At 44.2% G+C, this 21,993-nt stretch overlaps 1 protein-coding gene across 2 annotated transcripts in view; it reads left to right on the top strand.

Annotated features, from left to right (window-relative positions):
- Nucleotides 1–21,993, top strand: part of LOC115482654 (protein-arginine deiminase type-2-like) — a 148,043-nt gene that overhangs the window by 104,720 nt on the left and 21,330 nt on the right. For both annotated transcript variants that reach the window (XM_030222613.1, XM_030222612.1), the window contains exons 10-14: nucleotides 2,490–2,597; nucleotides 11,877–12,031; nucleotides 16,478–16,622; nucleotides 17,055–17,148; nucleotides 19,430–19,506. In XM_030222613.1, coding sequence (XP_030078473.1) covers nucleotides 2,490–2,597; nucleotides 11,877–12,031; nucleotides 16,478–16,622; nucleotides 17,055–17,148; nucleotides 19,430–19,506 — 579 coding nt within the window. The remainder of the gene's footprint in view (nucleotides 1–2,489; nucleotides 2,598–11,876; nucleotides 12,032–16,477; nucleotides 16,623–17,054; nucleotides 17,149–19,429; nucleotides 19,507–21,993) is intronic.

The following is a 21,993-nucleotide window of genomic DNA, read 5'->3' as shown; positions in this document are numbered from 1 at the left end:
TCCTAGTGGTTGCAAAAGCTCAGTTTTTAGACTGCCTCTTAGAACTCGTAACTGATTAGCTGGGAAACAGTCTACTACAGCACTAGCTCAAATGAATCAGTGGTAGTGCTACAAGGAAAACTTCAGTTGAGTTTCCACACCATGACTCTGCTTTCCAGTCAAGTCAGCACTGGGCACAACATCTCTTTTTTGTTGTTGTTACATTTGTACCCCGCGCTGTCCCACTCATGGCAGGCTCAATGCGGCTTACATGGGGCAATGGAGGGTTAAGTGACTTGCCCAGAGTCACAAGGAGCTGCCTGTGCCTGAAGTGGGAATTGAACTCAGTTCCTCAGGACCAAAGTCCACCACCCTAACCACTAGGCTACTCCTCCACTGTTGCTGCTATTTGAGATTCTACATGGAATGCTGCTAGTGGAATAGCAACATTCCATGTAGAATCTCCAATAGTATCTATTTTATTTTTGTTACATTTGTACCCTGCACTTTCCCACTCATGGCAGGCTCAATGCGGCTTATATGGGGCAATGGAGGTTTAAGTGACTTGCCCAGAGTCACAAGGAGCTGCCTGTGCCTGAAGTGGGAATCAAACTCAGTTCCTCAGGATCAGGACCAAAGTCCACCACCCTAACCACTAGGCCACTCCTCCACTCCTCAAAGCTGCGATGGCAGACGCTTCTTTCTGAGGATGCTCCAGCCCTATTCTTTCACCTGCCCTCCTTTTCAGCCCCAGACCCATTCTCCCACCTGCCCCTGTCCCAGGCATGGCCCCATTCTCCCTCTTGCTCCCTTCTCAGACCCCAGTTCCAGCTCCAGCCCCCTTCTCTCATCTGAGCCCATCCCCGACCCAGTCCCCACCTGCCTACCGTCAGCTCCCTCAACAGCCCCCTTCTCTCTGCCAGCCGACCGGCTGCAGTTTAAAAATCGCTGAATCGGCGGCGCAGCACTAGAGTGCAGTGAACTGCCTCTGCCTGTAAAAGAAGCGGATCGCCTCGTCGGGCCTTCTCTCACTGTGTCCCGCCCTCGCGGAAATAGGAAGTGACATCAGAGGAGGGCTAGAATAACAATGTCTGATGTTTTCCCATATTGTGTCTTTGGGGGACCAAATAACTGATTTCTTCTGACCATGAAGTCCCCCAGCTCCGTAAACAGGGTTGTTATTGAAAGTTACTTTGTCTTGCTCAGGCCTTGATGTATCAACAATGTGCCTGAGGTCTGCGAACAAACCTCTGCGTAGGAACTGACACTGGACTAAGTCTGTCACAAGAAAGCCAGGTTCATAGTGCTACATAGTGCCATTTCCAAGGCCTGTTTTGTCCCTACACCAGCACACATGTAAATGCCAACACATAGACCATGTAGACTGCCTAGTTTGCCTCTGTTGATGTTTTAGATGTTGAGAATTGTAAAAGCCTTGCTCCTTCTGCAGGTAACTGGTATATGCACATACAAAAGAGTGGGCTTGGGGGTGATCATATTTATTGATCGTAAGGTGGTCAGACATGTAGAAAAGGCATTGGGGAGAGGAATGGCCAGGATAAAAAGGGTGGGGATAGTAACTTATCACTTACGTAAAGTCTCTGGTGGGATCCCAATTAGAGCACTTAACCAGCCATGGGTTAGTGCATAAAAATGGAACAGCTATTTATGTGGTCTATTTATACACTAAACCTGGCTGGTTAGGTCTGAATATCAGGACCTAACTGGAATCTGCCCCCAGAATGTCAGTCCCAACCAAGCGAGTTATCCAGTCAGTGGCTGTTTCTGCCCAGTTAATTTGCTTTGAATATCAGCCGGTGAAAATTCAATGCTAAAGCCCACCCGGGCATGACATGGTATTTCTTGGGTTTTAGCACCAGTGGTGGCTGAATATCGGCCGGAGAAGCACATATGCACCGCAACACTGGGAAAAGACCAAGGGTCCATCAAGCCCAGCATCCTGTCTCCAACAGCGGCCAACCCAGGCTTCAAGAACCCGGCAAAACCCAACCAAAAAAAAAAAGTTAATAATGCTCAATGGACTTTTCCTTCAGGAATCTGTCCAAACCCCCCCTTAAACTCCGTAAGGCCAGCTTTTGAAATAAGAATTAATATGTGCATAAGTTACACCTCACTATATTCACACATCGATTTACAAAGTACAACATTTCTGTAAACTTGTGATGGTACACGTTTGTGCAAATAGTATTCATCTGAAATTGTATCATTATGTATGCCAAGTCATTTCTGTGCGTAAATCACAGTTTTGTACATGTAAAAATGCCTTTTTAAATTATCGCATAGCAGCTGCACGTGAGCCCTTCGTTTGGAAGGAAACCCTGTTGCAAGGTCCTTGAAGTACTTAGTGGGGAGAGGACTGGGGCTATCCTCCATGTCTCATCCGTACTTCCAACAGAGCTGGATAAGAGGGAACTGCAGGAGAAAAAATGTATGTAAATGTTTTTTTTTCAAATGTTAAAGAATCTTATTAATATGTTTTTTTTCTCTAGGATGAAATGGAGTTTGGCTACATTGAAGCCCCACACAAGCATTTCCCTGTCGTATTGGATTCACCTGCACAGAGAGGCTTGACGGGGTTTCCTTTTAAGAAGCTTCTGGTATTTATGTTCGTTTATTTCTGTGTGACAAGAAGTGATTGCCAGCAAAACCCTTACCTCCCTTATGAAACTTTTAGACTGTGTGAGTGTTAAAAAGCTCAATGTACAAGGGGAACTCATTAAGGACAGGAGCAGGGCTTTTTTTGAGGGGGTACTTGGGAGTACTGAGTACCAGCACCTTTTCCATTGTCTGATAAAATTGACCCATGGGCCCCAAGTTTTAATGAAAGAGCTCAGGCTCTGCACACCAATTCTGCAACCAGATACTGTGAGTGGTTGCAGAGGGCCTGGCTATTGTAGGATGGATCCCTCAGTAATCACCCCACCCCTGAAGGGAGGCCTGGCATTTGAGTACCGGCACCTTTTTTGCTAGAAAAAAACACACTGGACAGGAGTGAAATTAGTTTATTCTGTATTTTTAAGATGATAGCAGACACCACAGCACAATTGTCCTTGGAATCACTGATGGTAACCCCAGGTCCCAAGGGTTAAATAATTGCCACTTGCATGTACTTTGGAGCAGGTGCAAAAGCCAGTGTGGAAATTGCTTAAAGTATACATGCATTCCCTTTGTAGAATAGGAAATATGTGAATACATTTTTGGCCTGTCCCCCTTCAAATCTCTGTATGCTTGCAATCTACAGTGTAAATAGACTGATCAACTCAATTGGCATTTGATTGTCGATCATCTACATGTGCAAATTCTGTGATTTACCTCCTATTTATCTCCTTAGAGAATAATTTTATAACAGGTCATCTAGGTAGGAAGGGTAAGCAGGATCCTGTGATGAGGCTATTTTATAAGTACAAGATAGAAGCCCATATCAAATAACCTCACAAATCTGCAGAATTATAGCTGACTACATTTACACTTTCATGGGAGCAGTTCACAGAAGTACTTGGGTGGTAGGGAGATGAGCATTATTGAATAATACTACCTGTTTGCAAGCAATGTGCACTGTTCCTGAAGAGAGAGTAGGATTGAGAAGTACTACAACTCTCTCGGCCATTTTAGACTGAAACGGAAGCTGAGAACTATTCTTCATGTACATTTTCATACAAAGAACCCAGTCAAGAATAAATAGTGTATAACCAGAGCAGTCCCGCCTCTGCCAGTATTTTCATAACAGAGCAGCATGCAAATTCTCTCCTTTTTTAACCAGTGGTGTTGCAGAGGATTCAGTAGATGTGCAAAACATTAGTGCAATCTATACCCTTGGCCAAAATTAATGTAGTCGCTGTGCTGAACGATGGTATATCCTGGTCTCTCTTGGAGAGTCATCTATAACATTTGCCACTTCTTCTTTTGACGTCAGTGTTGATGTAAAGAAACAGAAGTTCTGTATCACCATCACCACCTTTCCAAAATCGATCATTCAGAGGTATACACAGGCTGCCCCAATATATTATCTCACCCCTCCAGAGAAGACAGCAAGAGAAGCCCAGTGGCTCCATCACATCGCTACTCACTGGGAAGTAACCCTCAAGTGATAGGTTGGGACTGCCAAACTCCTTTTGCTTTTCTGAAGCTGGGATGCTCGCACCCCAAGAGAAACAGCAAGAGGGACTCAGCGGCCCCAGCACATCAACACATCTGGGCAGACTTATATGGTCTGTGCCCTGACAATGGCAGATACAAATCAAGGTAAGGTATACACAAAAAGTAGCACACGTGAAATTATCTTGTTGGGCAGACTGGATGGACCATGCAGGTCTTTTTCTGCCATCATCTACTATGTTACTATGTTACGTCCTGTCCAGATGCTGGAAGTTGTCACTGTGTAAGCATTAGAATGATGGATGCCCTTAGCTTACGTATCCCTGGACCCTTGAAGTATGTAGATGCTATTTTATTCTAAAATAGCCAGATTCTTTACTGGAACTGCTGAAGTGGTTTAACTTTGCCCTAAATCTCCAATGACCTGCTGATGATACATAAGTGTTGCCATACTGGGACAGACTAAATGTCCATCAAGCCCAGCATCCTGTCTCCAACATTGGCCAATCCAGGTTACAAGTACCTGGCATGATCCCAAAACAGTACAATACGTTTTATGCTGCTTATCCTAGAAATAAACGGTGAATTTTCCTCTAGTCTATCTTAATAATGGCTTATGGACTTTTCTTTTAGGAAATGTGCCGAGCCTCTTTAAACCCTGCTAAGCCAACTGCTTTTACTGCATTCTCTGGCAACGAATTTCAGAGTTTAATTACATGTTGAGTGAAGAAATATTTTCTCCAATTTTGTTTTAAATTACTACTTTGTAGCTTTATTGCGTGTCCCCTAGTCCTAGTATTTTGGAAACAAGCGATTCATGCTACCCATTCCACTCCACTCATTATTTTATAGACCTCTATCATATCTCCCCTTAGCTGTCTTCTCCAAGCTGAAGAGCCCAAGCTGCTTTAGCCTTTCCTCATAGGGAAGTCATCCCATCCCCTTTATTATTTCATTGCCCTTCTCTGCACCTTTTCTGCACTGGTCCCCTTGACATGCCAGGACACCAACTGAGCCCCCTAGGGGGCACTGCAGTGAACTTCATAAATTGCTCCCAGGAACATAGCTCCCTTACCTTGTGTGCTGAGCCCCTAACCCCCCCACCCAAACCCACTACCCACAACTGTACACCACTACCATAGCCCTTATGGATGAAGGGGAGCACCTAGATGTGGGTAGAGTGGGTTTTGGAGGGCTCGTTGTTTCCTCCACAAACGTAACAGGTAGGGGGGTGGATGGGCCTGGGTCCACCTGCCTGAAGTGCACTGCACCCACTAAAACTGCTCCAGGGACCTGCATACTGCGGTGATGGACCTGATTATGACATCTGAGGCTGGCAATCAATATTTTTAAAGATGTTTTTGAGGGTGGGAGGGGGTTAGTGATCACTGGGGGAGTAAGGGGTGGTCATCCCCGATTCTTTCCGGTGGTCAGCTGGTCATTTTGGGCACCTTTTTGTGCCTTGGTCATAAGAAAAACAGGACCAGGTAAAGTCGTCCAAGTGTTCGTCAGGGACGTCCTTGTTTCTTTCGATTATGGGTCGAGGACGTCCTAGTGTTAGGAATTCCCAAGTCCCTCCTTTGCTACGCCTCCGATACGCCCCCTTGAACTTTGGCCAACCCTGCGACGGAGTGCAGTTGAGGACGTCCACAATCATAAGTACATAAGTAATGCCATACTGGGAAAAGACCAAGGGTCCATCGAGCCCAGCATCCTGTCCACGACAGCGGCCAATCCAGGCCAAGGGCACCTGGCAAGCTTCCCAAACGTACAAACATTCTATACATGTTATTCCTGGAATTTTGGATTTTTCCAAGTCCGTTTAGTAGCGGTTTATGGACTTGTCCTTTAGGAAACTGTCCAACCCCTTTTAAACTCTGCTAAGCTAACCGCCTTCACCACTTTCTCCGGCAACGAATTCCAGAGTTTATTACACGTTGGGTGAAGAAAATTTTTCTCCGATTTGTTTTAAATTTACTACACTGTAGTTTCATCGCATGCCCCCGACTTTCGCTTATACTGATTGGATGACCCTGTGAGAAGGACACCCATCTTTCGATTTATTGTCAAAAGATGGGCGTCCTTTCTTTGGAAAATGAGCCCAATAGTCTCTTCTCGCTATAACCTTTTCTTCCCTGACTTCCTTTTACCTCTCGGTCGTACAGCGGCCCGTTTTCCAGAAGGAACGTTACCTGCTGTGTTGAAGAGGGCAGCTTGTGTGCCCTCTATTGAAAAAAGTCTTCTTTGGACTCTAGTAAAGTAGAGAATTATCGCCTGATTTCAAATTTAATTTTCTTTTCTAAGTGATGTAGAAGATGGCTTTCATTCAATTGTCTGATTTTGTTGACCAGCATCATTTACTTGACATCTTTCAGTTTACTTTATAGCCAGACGTAATACAGAAGCTTATTGATTTCTATGCTGGATGAAATGAGGTCTGGTTTTGATAGAGGAGAGAGGTTTTTTTCTGATTTCACTGGATGTGGCTGCAGTATTTGATACTGTTAATCTTGTTTTACTAATTGAACGTTTATAATCATTTGTTGTTTCAGACAATGTGTTAGCATGGTTCAGGTCTTTTTTGACAGGTCAAAGTTTTCAGGTCATTCAAACATCATCAATATCTGTGAAGTCAGGAGTTCCACAAGGCTCTTCATTTTCTGCCTTTTTAAAAATTTGTTTATGCTTCCAGGATGTAAACTGCTGATGAAGTTGGGTGTTTAGTTATTGTTCATACACCGATGACCTTCAGTTTTATTTTCCTGTATCATCGCAAATCGGGGAAGGCGTCAAATTGATTGAGTTTTATTTTAGAGTGATATTGATCTGAATGAATACAGATTTGCTCTCTTTAAACATTGGAAAGACTCAAATTTTGTGGTTATCTCGTTCTGGTGAAAAAAGCCTGGTTTTGAATCTTCAGTTTCACAACATATCTCTTCCTATATTTGGTTCAGTGAAAAGCCTAGTAGTGATTTTGGATATTGCTTTGTCGTTTAAGCAACACAATTTTGCTGTTATTAAAGTTGTATTTTTTAAAATATGGTTGGTTGTGAGATTTAGATTTGCTTTCTGTGGATAATTTTCAGTCTGTAATGTTCTGCTCCATTTGGACTACTGCAATGCTCTCTTTTGCAGTCTTCCACAAAAATCTTTGAGGGCATTGCAGGTAGCCCAAAACTCTGCTGCTCAGTTAACTGGGGGTATGAATAGGATTGAACATGTGACTCCCTCATTGCAAAAGCTTCACTGGTTGGCTATTGTGTGGCGCATTAAATTTGAAATTTTGTTGGTAGCTTTTAAAGCCTAACAGAGTGAAGCTCCTTTAATTTTGGCTCAGAGTCTGAAGGTTTATTAGCATTCAAGAAAAATTAGTTCTCAGGGGTGTGAGTCTTTTGGATGTGCTTTCTGTTCATCAAGTTCATCTTGCTGGTATATTTCGGGTAGCAGGACTGGTTATGTGGAATGAACTTCCATCAGAAATGCACTAAATTAGTTTAGTTTATCTGAACTTGACATACTGCCCAAACTGACTCGCAGAACTGAGCAGTTTACAAATTTAAAACAATATAATAGGAAAGGAACGGCTTCAATGTGATTGGAAAGATAATAAGACAATCAAACTAGAGGAATCACAGCAGGACTAGGGAGCGAGGGGGTGAAAAAAGGGGGAAAAGGCAAGATAGAGGATGGTGACATTGAACCTGAAACTTCTCCATGTTAATTCTAGAGAAGAAACTTGCTTAAAAAGATGAGTTTTCAAAGCTACCTTAAACATTTTAAAAGTCAATTTGGTCCGGAGAGGAAGAGGGAAAGTGTTTCAATATAGGGGAGCAGTGAAAAAGAAAGCATGATAATGTGTACATTAAAACTTGGTCAGCCTTTGTTTCATTACTGATGTTTAAGAAACAGACTTTCTTGTTTTGTGAGGCATTTTGCTGATTATGTAACAATTTTATACTGTATTTTCTTGCTAATTTTGGAGGTGTTTTATGTTTTCTGCTGTTTGTTTTATTGTATTACTAGTATAAAAGGCCCGTTTTGGTAGGCAATGAAACAGGTGCTAGCAAGGTAATCCCCTCTCCCCTGCAGTGTCCCTCCTGTCTCCCCTGCCCCCCCTGCAGCCACCCATCGGGTCTCAGGACCCCCTCCACACCAACCCTCCTCTCCCCCTGCAGCCATGCATGTGCAGTGTCCCTCCTCTCTCCCCTGCCCCCCCTGAAGCCACCCATGTCCAGCGACCCTCCTTTCCCTCTTCCCCCCCCTGCAGCCATCCATGTCCAGCAACCCTCCTCTCTCCCTGCAGCTACCCATGTCCAGCGACTCTCCTCTCCCGTGCCCCTCTGCAGTCACCCATGTCCATTGACCCTCCTCTCCTTTCCCCTTGCCCCCCTTTAGCCACCCATGTCCAGCGACCCACCTCTCTCCCCTGCCCCCCCTGCAGCCACCCTTGTCCAGCGACCCTCCTCTCCCCCTGCCCCCCCTTCAGCGTCCCTTCTGTCTCCCCTACCCCCCCCTGCAGCCAACCACCTGGTCTCAGGACCCCTCCCCACCTCCCTCTTCCCTGCCCTCCCCTGCAGCCATCCATGTCCAGCAACCCTCCTCTTCCCCTGCAGCCACCCATGTCCAGCAATTCTCCCCTCCCCCTGCTTCCCTCCAGCCACCCATGTCCAGCGACCCTCCCCTCCCCTCCTGGCCCCCCCTCGGCGCATCACCCAAACCCCTCCCCCCTGGCGCATCACCCAAGCCCCTACCCCTCCCTTGGGCACATAAACCCCCTCGCCACCCGCAGCCGCCAATACTAACGCTGTCCGGCCACTGCTGCTTCTCCTGTTGAGCAGCAGCGGCCTGTACAAAAGGAAAAAAGCAAAACAATTTAAACCTGAAACACGGCTCCGTAGACAGCCAGCTGGCATTGGCTGTCGTCTCTGCAGCCGCTCCTCCTCTCCCCTCTGACGTCGCTGTGCTCCGGGGTCTTCCTCCAGGGGCATTGACGTGCAGGGGAGAGGAGGGGCAGCTGCAGAGATGACATCTAATGCCAGATGGCTGTCCGGAGCCGTGTTTCAGGTTAAAAAATTTTTGTTTGCGTTTTTGTTTTTGTACCGGCCGCTGCTGCTCAACAGGAGAAGCAGCAGCGGCCGGACAGCGTTAGTATTGGTGGCTGCGGGTGGCAAGGTGGTTGATGTGGCCGAGGGGAGGAGGGGCTTGGGTGATGCGCCGAGGGGGGTGGGGGCTTGGGTGATGCACCAGGGCGGAGGGGCTTGGGTGTTGCTCCGAGGGGGGGGGCACTGAGAGCTGATTCGTAGGCAGGGAGAGGAGTAGGGAAACACGCTTCACATGTTTCCCTACTCCTCACCCTGCCTGGCTTGCGGTTTGGCAGGGCAGGGGCTTGGGTGATGCGCTGAGGGGGAAGGGGGGTTCTGTGTTGCCCCGCTCCCTGCCACTTGCTCCGAAGTGGCAGGGAGCGGCACACTGACAGCTGATTCTCAGGCAGGGGGAGGAGTAGGGAAACGATTCCCTACTCCTCCCCTTCCCTTGGAATGAGCGGGTGAGTGATGTGATTCGTTGAGTGTCAGTGCTTCGCCCTCGACGTCACGTTTGACGCGAGGGCGTGGCAGACACTCATGGGCAAACCGGATATCTACACCACCATGGATTTAGAACGTTGGGACTTTTGGAGGCTTCATTAGAACATTGGAGGTGCGTTTTATATAGAGAGATATATTTTAGTTTTGTGATTTATTTTTACATAGTAACATAGTAGATGACGGTATAAAAGACCTGCACGGTCCATCTAGTCTGCCCACGATAAACTCAATGTGTATACCTTACCTGATTTGTACCTGTCTTTTTCAGGGCACAGACCATATAAGTCTGTGCAGCAGTATTTCCCGCCTCCCAACCACCAGTCCCGCCTCCCATCACCGGCTCCGGCACAGACCCCGTATAAGTCTGACCTCCCCCATCCTAGCCTCTCAACCACCAACCCCTCTTCCCCCCGCCACCCAATTTCAGCTAAGCTTCTGTGGATCCATTCCTTCTGCATAGGATTCCTTTATGCCTGTCCCACGCATGCTTGAATTCCATTACCGTTTTCATCTCCACCACCTCCCGCGGGAGGGCATTCCAAGCGTTCACCACCCTCTCCGTGAAGAAATACTTCTGACATCTTTCCTGAGTCTGCCCCCCTTCAATCTCATTTCATGTCCTCTTGTTCTAACCCGCCTTCCCCTCTCCGGAAAAGATTGTTTGCGGATTAATACCTTTCAAATATTTGAACGTCTGTATCATATCCCCCTGTTCCTCCTTTCCTCCAGAGTATACATGTTCAGGTCAGCAAGTCTCTCTTCATACGTCTTTTATGAGCATATGTTGTAACGCGCTTAGATGTACTGGATATGCGGGATATAAATTTGATAAATAACCTTTGCAGCTACTCCTCTTTTTTTTTTTTTTTTTTTTTTTATTCTCCTAGTTTTGTCAGTCTCCTTTTTGATAATTAGATGCTAATATATTGGATTTCCTGTGTGTGTTTACTCCACATTATCCTTCTGTTCTATTGTCATCATATTTTAGAGTCAACATGATCATATATTCTATCGGCATCTATTATAATGAATAGCTTATAGACTTTAGGTAGACAATTTATAGGTCTGCAATTTTGGGGAATGTTACTTGGATCTCTCTTCGGAAGAAATGTTCTGTCTGTTATTACGTCATTGTGGTGTTAACTCTGGCTGCTTGACCAACTCATTTTCGCAGTGTTTTAGATCTTGGTGAAGTGATGTTAATTGTTTGAGCCAAACGTTGGTCACTCCATCTGGACATGGTTAGGGTTGTGCTGACACTGCTTGCAGCGTCATCATCAAAACATTGGGTGACATAATCCAAAGGGGGTGGGGTGTGGACAAAGTGGGTGGGAGGGTTTTGGCTATGGCTAAGATAGAATCTCAGGGGTCCTTTTACCAGCTGCGGTAAAAAGGGGCAGTGCGGTAGCGGCGGGAGTCATTTTCCCCACGCACCAGGGCCCTTTTTACAGCAGAGGGTAAAAAGCCCCTAAAAATAAAATGGCCATGCAGTAAGATTACTCTTACCATGTTGCTATGCAGGAACACTCACCACCACCCATTGAGGCTACCGCGGTAACACTGCCCGATTACCGCCAGGTTAGCACAATGGTAAAAATAACAAAAATATTTTCCGGTATGCTGGAAATGGAGCATACTCAAGGCAGAACTGCTGCTGAAGGCCACGTTGGGTCGTTGGTAGTTCTGGGTTGCCGCACGGCAACCCTTTCGTAAAAGGGCCTCTCAATGCTGCTTGGCAGAAGAGACTAAAGGTGGGTGTGGTAACCAGTTTAAAATATGTAAATTAGGTTTGATGAATGCTATGCAACTTATACTGCAACCACAGTATATGGATATATGGTTTTGTAAAGTATGCATTTACCTTGCAACCATGCCTAGGTTCCACCCAAATGCCAAATAGAGCTTTTGTAAAGTGCATGTATCTTGCAACACTGCCCCTAGAAATGCCATATATAAACTGTGTCAAAGTGTACGTGCTCTTTTGAAGTGTACTTTGTGCAATAGTCATACAATTTTATAATCACCAGGTTTTTTTTGCAAGTAAAATTCTTATATCATGAGCCCTGTGTATGTCAAGCTAGCTCCAGTTGTTTTGCATCAGGGAATAATGTCTGCTGCTTCCAGTCTGTGCTATAAATTTACTTTGTGTATTTTTCTAACAGTGTCCTGTTTTTCTACATTTTCTTCTCAAAGGGACCAGATTTTGGATATGCTACAACACATCCAGAATTAAACCTGCCAGTCAGCAGCCTGGACTCCTTTGGAAATCTGGAAGTGAGTCCCCCAGTGACGGTGAATGGGAAGGAGTATCCCTTGGGGAGAATCATAATCGGAAGCAGCTTTCCCATGTAAGAACACTCTGTTTGTTGGGTTAGTCACATCTCTGGTACTCTGTTCACTGCTGCAATGAGAAGATTCAGTTTCAAACTCTAGGAATTTACTGCTCGTAGAGGAACCTTAGTGACACCACTAGGGGTCATTGCTGCCATTTTTAACCTAGTTTACAATCTATATAACGAACCTAGGTCTAAAGAATGCAATCACGGAGGGAGTGAACGAGCTCACAAAAGGCCAACGCACATATACACGTGATTATAATTTTATTGTATATATATGTAGAGACAAACTTCTCAATCATTGAACCGCTTCGCTCTAATTTAAATATTTTATAACGTGAGCAAAACCCTCAAGTGCTCAAATAAATAAACTTATCTAAAACATTTTTTATATATATATGTCTGTGCTCCGTTGACTCATTCACAACCTCCGTGATAACTCATAGGAGCACCTCATGCTGTGTCCTATGGAGATATGTGCTCCTGTCAATCTGTCTCCAAAAATTGTCCACTTTCAAATAACATAGGCACTTAGCTTATATGGTGGAAGTCCACTCGCGATGACTCTTTTGTTGTGTCCATATATCCAGACGGTATCCGTTGGTGGGTCCACCTCTTCAACTTCGGCTTTAAAAAACTCACAATCTCCAAAGCATGGGATACTGATGATCTTTAGTCTTTTCCCACATGTTGATATAGAGCTTAACAATCCTTATATAACCTCTGCAAGTCCAACTCTGCAGGGTTTTGTGTCCACTTCGTCAGGGACTTCCAAAGGTGATGTATCACAGAAAAGCTCAAACGAAACGTGCCTTTCTAAAATGGGTGCTCTTCTATAGTCTAATCGCATTTTAAATGCTCCCGGGCAGGAAATTACATGATCGAACTCCTCCTCCTTTCAGTCCATAAATTCATGGAGCAACTGATCCAGGAACCAACAAGAGGGAGGACTATTTTAGATCTAGTTCTTAGTGTAGGAAAAGTCCATAATCTGCTATTGAGACAGACATGGGGAAGCCACTGCTTGTCCTGGGATTGGTAGCATTGAATGTTGCTATTCTTTGGGATTCCGCATGTAATGTTGCTACTCTTTGGGATTCTGCCAGGTACTTGTGACCTGGATTGGCCACTATTGGAAACAGGATACTGGGCTGGATGGACCATTGGTCTGACCCAGTATGACTATTCTTATGTTATTATATAATTGCTGAATTAACACAATAGATAGGTCTCACCTCCTAAATGTTTGGGCCCTAGGCACTTGCCTAGTTTTGCTTATGTCTTAATCCCGCCCCTGCTTGGAGTAGGATGGATCTTGGAAGGGGGATTGAGCAGAGGTATCAGAACTTGGGTGGCTGTAAAGGGGGATTGGGCAGAGGAGAGAGTGAATCAGGAATATGGGTTGAAAGAGGATTGACTGGGGGGAGATCAGAACTTGGAGAGAACCGGGGGAGATCAGGCCTGGGATCAACAATTTCCCTTTCCTGGGTCCCTGCTGATATTCAGATGGAGCCTGGATTAGTGTCTTATTCAGGTCCTGTCTGAATGTTGGTTGGGACTCAGATAAGTGTTGGCATTTGCATGCCCAGATATGCCCAGGTATTCAATACCGGTGCGTGGACATGGTGTAGTATTAAATATCTGGGGCATAAATTATTCCTCAGCTGTAAGTATTAATAATTCCATAATTCCTCATCTTTCACCTCTTTCCCTTTCTCTTCCTTGCTTCTCCTAACGAATGCTCTTCCTCCTTCCTTCTCTCCACTACTGTTCCTTCTCCTCTTTACTTTTCTCTCAGCTCTCCTTTCTATCCTTTCATCTCTTTCCTTTCTCACACTCAATAGAATATCATGCACATAGAAATACAGAAGGCTGTGAACACCTCCTCCTCTGGCAAAATATTAAACTGTAAAGGGAAAAAGATAAACCCCTGTGGAACCCTGCAGGGAAGTGGGTGAGGTGTAGATGAGGAAGAACAGAGGGCTACTGAAAATGAATTAATGAATATGCAAAAAAGAGGCAAATCACTGAAACACCTGTCCCTGAAAGAGGCCAGATATTCTGTTAAACACTGAATGTCTGTAGAGGATCAATTTGTACTAATCCAGCTTGTTTAGTTTTTCAATAGACATATTGATGTTCTAGTGCCTATTATAATATTCATGGTGCTGCCTTTTCCTAGGTAGGCCCTTGTTGTGTGATTCCTAGATGTTAGTGCTTATTATGGTATGGTAGAGTTGCTCTATAGTTCCTGAGTGACTTTTGTAGGTTTTTGTATTTCTTGACAATATGCCTGGTACTGGATGTTGGATTTGTATTTAGTTCTTATCTCTTATAGCAGTAGCTGAAAGTGTCTGGTACAACAGGTATTTTCCTGTCCCTGGAGGTTTACAGTCTAAGTTTGTACTTGAGGCAATGGAGAGTTAAGTGACTTGCCCAAGCTGTCAAGGAGCAGCAGTGGGATTTGATCCCTGGCTTCCCTGGTTCTCAGCCGGCTTCTCTAATCATTAGATACAGTTAATACAGATAATACTTTTTCCAAACATTTTTGGTAACTCTATAGTAAACTAAAGACCAACAGATCTAAAGCCTGGTGACCATTTGGCAACTTACCAAAAAATTTGATAGGCAAATCATTTTATGGTTGCCAGTAAACACAGGATTTCAGTTACAGTGCTGCCGAACACCTCTGTTCACGTGGCCCACAGTAACATGCTGGACTGGAGAGCGAGGACTGACTGGGAGTCCAGTGTTAAAGTACCTGCATATATTTCCAGAATACTCAAATACTGTTCTGTTTAATAATTTGCATTATTGTGGTACATTATTTGGGTGTTTTTGGCACATAATTCTCTGGACTGTATTCAGAGATACTAGGGGGAAATAGCTGATGCATATGCACCAGAGACACACGGAAGAGGTCCTTCATTCACTTCTGTATTCAAAAGTGCCCCTTTTGTCCCTTTACTGCTGACATGGCTATTTCCCCCACCCTAAGGATTTTAATTAGTCCCGTTCCAACTCCACCCCACTTTAGCCTCTCTAAACAGCTGAGTTAGAGGGCTTTGGCATTATATCTGGAGTATAGTAGACCCTAAGCTTTTCTGGGCCTTTATCCTGAGTCCATCCAGCACATGATTTATAGGTCTTGCACTTCTAGACAATATCTGCAGACATAGGCAGTGGAATAGGGCCGGCCACTGGGACCACAGATCTATCTATATTTTGTCCAACACAGCATCAGCAATTAGAGAACTTGGAGGCAGAGTCTCTCCTATGAGACAGGCATTCCTCTGCCCCTGCAGCCAGATCTGGCTCATCACTGAGACTGGTAGGAAATTAAAGATGTTAAATAAATGGGTTAATATTCCTTATGAATATCCTGAAAAAAAAAGAGACCAATTAACTGACTTGAAAAACACTGCATCACAGTACTCGCTCAGCTTTGGTTATGAGTAAAAAAAATGCACCACCTTTAAATATTCATTATTGAAGAAGGAGGGAAAGAGTTCAAGGTTCAAGGTCTGAAGAGTCAGCATTTTAAGGAAAGTACCATAACGTAAGTCAATAATAGCGGCATTTTCACTACGTTTATATAACGTTCCCGTTGCCTGCTACTAGATTTTCCTAGGAGTAGCGGAAGTAAGGGTCTAGAGATGTTGTCATGGTCCATAGTAGGTTTAGGACCTCCATCCTGCACAGGGTTCCCAGTGGGCTCTGGTCCAGTCTCGGGTTTACCTGATTGCATGCAGGAACATGTAGTGTTGCTTTTCTTTTGGAATACCATTGGGAAATCAGAACTACATGCAAACTTTTTATCGCGCGCTAATGATAGAGGTGCTCATTATATTTCTTTGGGTGTCTGTATCATTAGCGCATTTTAATTTTTAGTGTGAGCTAAAATGTTTGCGTGCCTACAGCGTGGCTTAGTAAACAGGACCCTTAATGGAAGGAATGGATCCTAAGGAGCTTAGCCGAGATTGGGTGGCAGAGCCAGCCGGTGGTGGGAGGCGAGGATAGTGCTGGCCAGACTTATACGGTCTGTGCCAGAGCCAGTGGTGGGAGGCGGGGCTGGTGGTTGGGAGGCGGGGATAGTGCTGGGCAGACTTATACGGTCTGTGCCCTGAAGAGGACAGGTACAAATCAAAGTAGGGTATACACAAAAAGTAGCACATATGAGTTTGTCTTGTTGGGCAGACTGGATGGACCATGCAGGTCTTTTTCTGCCGTCATTTACTATGTTACTATGTATTTGGCAACTCAAATCTGCAAGACAAGCTCCCTTTTTATTAGTTACTTGCTCAAACACTTGGCATTCTGAGTAGAGTAGTCTTTTAAATTTGATGGTGGGGGAAGCAAACATTTTAGGTAGCTTAAGGCAATGCATTGTTAGTTTAGACCTTGCATCACCCATCATTATGTGCAGCTTTTTAGACTTATTTTAAATTTAAACAATAGGCTTGCTGGACGGAGAATGATCAAGAACGTCACAGACTTCCTGTATGCTCAGCAAGTGCAGGCCCCCATTGAACTCTTCTCTGATTGGCTGTATGTTGGTCATGTGGATGAATTCTTGACTTTTGTACCAGCCCCTGGTAAAAAGGTAATACAGACCATCCATTTTCTAAAAATGACATATGAATACATTGTTTAGTGTGCTGAACTGTATTGGGAGCTGGGAGAGAGAGTAGTTGGAGATGGAGAGAGGGAGGAAGAGGCGATGGATGGAACAACTGCCTCTGAACCTGAAAAGCATCGCTCTATCTATCACTTTAGATGCAGGGGGCAGTATGGAAATGGCCATCTGAATGCCATCAACTTGCAACTTTGCTGCTACTGCCACCACTACCTTCATCAGCATCTTACGTTCTGCCCTGGGCACTGCACCAGCTGGGTCATATCCTGCTTTATCAGCAGCATCTAAATTCAAATTATTGGTCAAGCAACCTGTTTGCAGTCTATGTTCTACAGTTGGCAAAGATCTACTTCTGATGTTTTTCTGTCTCAAAGTTGTACTATCTTACTACTTTCTCAGGGTTTCCGGCTACTGTTGTCCAGTCCCACCTCTTGCTACCAGCTATTCCAGGAGAAGCAGCAGCAAGGATACGGAGATGTTTCTATATTCCAGGGTATGTTGGGACTTTCATCCGGGAGGCAAAACCCTCTTTTCCTGACAAAATATAAGCAAAGTGGCAATTCTTACTGGCACATACGTGTACAAAGTTAAGCCTACTTGAGAGCTTTCCCAATAATCTTTATTAAATAGACACAACAGATGCAGCTATGTGGTGTTCGTGCCTAGGAAACCCTGCTATACAATTACCCACTGCAGCCACATTAGGCTAGACAGTCATCACAGATAATTGATACATAGAAATATAAGAAAGTGATGGCAGATAACCACCATATGGGCTATCAATTCCAACTAGTCACAACATCTACTAAGCTCTATAATCACTTTCCTTCCTTTAGAGATGCTTTGTACTTCTCCCATGCTTTCTTTAATTCAGATAAGCCCTTGTTTAAAGGGGGGGGGGGGTATCCCTTGGTGTGGAGTAGTCCACATGCGATATCCCACTCCAGGGCACCACAGAACACTGTCTTTATCTCTGACTCTCTTCACTCAGCACGTGCACATCTTTCTTCAAGGGAACGGGGTCTTTGTAGGGAAAAGAGATGTTTCTTCAAGGCCCAGGTGTACAGTTCCCTTTTCTCACAATATACAGCTGTGGGGTGCTCCAATTGAGCAGAACATGTCCTGTTTTAAGTAGTCATTCTACAGCCTTGGATAAACTCTGTACAGCACACAACTCACTTCCTTTGTGCCTTTCTGTGTCTGATCTCTTTCAATAAATATTAGATGATAGGCATTTCCCAGTTCTGGGCAAACCTCTTCCCTAATGCTTAAACTCAGTTTCTTCCTGGCTTCTGGGCAAACCTTTTCTCTTCTGGACAAAATTTCACAATCTCTCCATTCAGGGATCCTCTTCCACACAGATTTTCTCAAAAGGGAATCTTTCCCCACAGTAACTTCTGCCGTTGGTGTTTTTCTCTTTTTCTTATGCTTGTGGCTCAAGCTCTTGGATTCACTCCTTGCTGCAGTATTCAGGCAGAGAGGGGGTAAAACTGACGTCCTTCATTTGCTCTTCACAGAAGATGTTAACTAAAAGCTCAAAAGAGGCTTCTTACTGGACATAAAATAACTAGACCCAGAGGCTGAGCCTTAACTCCCCCCCCCCTTGATATTCAGCGCTATTTAACTGGTCATAAATGGACACTGGTTAAATAACATTATTGCGGCTAACCACAAATATTGAGCTGGTAATCTGCTGAATGTTCATAGTTAATGCCTACTGTTAAACTGGCTATGTCTTGCGACTTGTCTGGCTAGGTGTGGCTATTCAACGCCAGACTGATAAGATTAGTGGTTATATCAGGCCTTATTTATTTATTTATAGCATTTCTATCCCACAATTTTCCCACCCACGGGCAGGCTCAATGTGGCTTACAACAGTCTATTAAAAAAAACAACAACAATTCAGCAAACATACAATCAATTTCATAGAAGTGAAAGATAAAAAGCAGTCCTATCTTTAACCTCTATAACTTAACCAATCAGCTACTGAATATCAGCTTAACCAGGTAAGTGTTTAGTGGCTCAAATACCAGATATTCATTGCTGGTCAGTGAAAATGGTCCAGCATTGAATATCTGGGTTTAACACTGATGGTCGGCACTCAAAGCACTGCCGTATGTTGTCCGAATACCGGGGAACACACTCTCGCTCTGTGGGCAAAAAAACTCTAGCACACCATAGGGGTCTGTGGCTTATATAGGGGCAAGTACATTTCATGTATAGTCTGCGTTTGATATGCTGCCTGTTCAGAGGACTTTCAAGGCGGTTTACAAAGTAGAATAAATGACCAGGGAACCGGGTTCATTTCCCACTGCAGCTCCTTGTGACTCAGGCAAGTCTCTTAATGCTCCATTGCCCCAAGTACAAAATAAGTACCTGGGTATAATACGTAAACCACTATGATTGTAACCACAGAAAGGCAGTAGATCAAATCCCATCCCCTTTCCCTTGCATATCTGACTGTTATAGTCACATGTATAACTTCTAATGTTCTACAGTCGTAGCTGCCAATGGAACTTAGATTTAGGCGTTAGGGACTTGAAGCAGGTGTAGCTTGTGCAGGGGTTTCGGAGAGGTAATTTCATAAAGGCTCCTAGATGCAACATATTCCCCCATGTGCCTTTCCAGCTCTGGTGCCCTCTTAGAAAATGAACCTGTACATGCATGTTTACATGTTATAATTACCATTTTACATGTGTAAAACCTACTTTAAATATGGAAAATGCTTCATAAGTTACTCCCATCATTCCGTTGTCTGTTCCTGCTTGTTACAGGGCTGAATGTCATACACAGAACTATAAGTGAGATCCTGGCTGATGATGACATGAAAAAAGAAAATATATATACACAGGTATTGACGCTTAAAGGTACCAAGAATGTCACCACTGGAATTAGTACATCCGTAGTCTGTGTTCCTTAGGATGGGGCTGGTACTACCTTCCTGATATCCTCTAATCTCACTCAGACCATGTCATAAAAAGGTTAGGAATACATTTTTCAAACAGCACTTCTATAATTCACATCTCTTGGATCGTAGAAGTTTTCCTAAAGCAGTCGTACTCTAGCTGTATTGAGAGACAGGCCAACATCTCACATTCACAAACAAAAATACACCAAAACATCTGGAAGAAATGAAGACAAAGTGCTGCCACGTTCCCAAAGGTTAAAAATGCACATTTATCTCAGTAAGAGCCACCTAACATATGCCCTTGGTTGGATGGAGCAATAGTATAGATATTACAGCAGTACAGCAAAAACCAGCAACACCAGGGTTCAAATCCTGCTTCTCCCACTGACCCACCACCTGTGACCTTGGGAAGCTCTCTCCATCCTCCATTGCCTCAGGTACAAACTTAGGGTCCCATTTACTACCTGTGTTTTATACATTAATGCCACAACATACATTAATTTCAATTAAGTGCATGGATAATAGGCCACACTGAGAATAATGAGATACATGTTAATGGAGTGAAGGGGTAGCTTAATGGTTAGAGCAGCAGGCTTTGCATCCAGAGATGGCCAGTTCAAATCCCACTGCTGCTCCTTGTGATCTTGGACCAGTCACTTAACCCTCCATTGCCTCAGGTACAAAATTAGATTGTGAGCCCTCCTGGGATAGAGAAATACCCAGTGTACCTGAATGTAACCCACCTTGAGCTACCACTGAAAAAGGTGTGAGCAAAATCAAAATCCCCCCCCCCCCCCCAAAAAAAAAAAATACTGCATTAACACAGGTTAATAAATGAGAGCCTTAGATTTAAACCAACTGCAGCAGGGAAATAGGTCCCGTACCATAAACGTAACTTGCTTTTAGCTTGAGTTTGGAAAGGCGGGTAATCAAATTCAGTCCCAGGCCTGATGTGGCTTTGGTGACAGCTGCTCTGCACTGCAAATACAGTCCCCGAGTTTGGTGTTCCTTTCTCCATTTTAGCTGTGGCTGGGGAAGCTGCAGAGGCAACACTCACAGCCCCTAGGGGAAGGAAGTCATTATTTTAGACTGATACCTTAGTAGCTTCCATCACTTGTGCAAACTCCCAAGTCCACCAAATAGTTTGCTTGTATGTATGCCTGATTGGGAGCAGAAGGTACATTACAGTTCTGCACACACCTCCTGAGTTCAGTGTGGCTTATATGTCAAAGAGACTGAGCATACCCAGGAATATTCCAATAGAAAAATAAACATAATACATACAATTAACAATGCAAAAAACATCACATTAACATAACAATCATTAAATCTAGTAATCTCTAAATAAAAAAGATTTCAGTGAAATATGACATGATTAGCCTGACCTCCAATATTACGAGTGAGGCAGCCTGGTATGCAAAAGTACTGACTAAATCATTTTTGTAGTTAATTTTTGGGATTAGGATAATGGAGCAATAAAAACTCGCTGGACTCGGGGTTAGATTTCCTGGGAGAAAGATGGCCATTTAAAGAAAAAAAAAGTATGAGCATTAGTATTGTAAAATTGAAAATATATGTGTACTTCTCCAGCCCACAAACACATGCCCAAAACACCCCTTCTTGGAAACTGTGTGCTGCAGATCTACATATGTACACGGCAGCGTTCTAAAATGACTATTTGCACACGATGGTCATTTACATTGCTTGTACAAACCTTGAAAGTCTTCTAAAATGACCTCTTAGTTGCTTTTATAATAAACTAGTAAAACGCGCCCGTTTCTTGTGGCAATGAAACGGGCGCTAGCACGGTTTCCGTCCGGACCTCCCGCCCCCTCCGTACTCACCCCGTCGACTTTTGTACGCCATTGTTGTGGACCTCGGCACGTCACCACCGTCAATCTGTTGACATTGCTCCGCCCTCGATGTCATCACGTTTGACGCGAGGGCGGGGCCCCAATACAGTGTTTTCACTGGCTTCACCACCACGAAGGCTTCGAACCGGAAGGAAGTGCCCGGAGAACCTGACAGTGACGTCAGTGTCCTCAGAACGTTGAGGGTGAGTTTTATTATATAGGATACTAGGAATCTCAGAAAATAAGTGCAGAATAAGTGCTCTCATGTCTGAGAGCTTTTGGAAAGAGCATAACCAACTAACTATGAAACTAGTGTTCACAACCTATGAAAGGAAAGGTGAACTGGTGGTGGGGTAACACTATTTGTTGAAAAATGCATCAAGTCAACATGTAATATAAAAATTTTGCAGGATACAACCAATACTTCTGCGTCTATGGGGATACAAATTCCATGTATGAAAGGGAAATGTGTAGTCTAGTACTCTCTGCTTAACAGGGATGAAAAAGCAGACTGTAAAAAGCTAGCAGAGATTACAAAAATAAATAAAATTGGAAACACAATAATGGAGCTTTCAAT

This window comes from Microcaecilia unicolor, chromosome 13, assembly GCF_901765095.1.
Source record: "Microcaecilia unicolor chromosome 13, aMicUni1.1, whole genome shotgun sequence".
NCBI classification, from domain to species: domain Eukaryota; kingdom Metazoa; phylum Chordata; class Amphibia; order Gymnophiona; family Siphonopidae; genus Microcaecilia; species Microcaecilia unicolor.
Note: the sequence above shows the minus strand (reverse complement) of the source record. Positions and strands in the feature narration are given on the sequence as shown.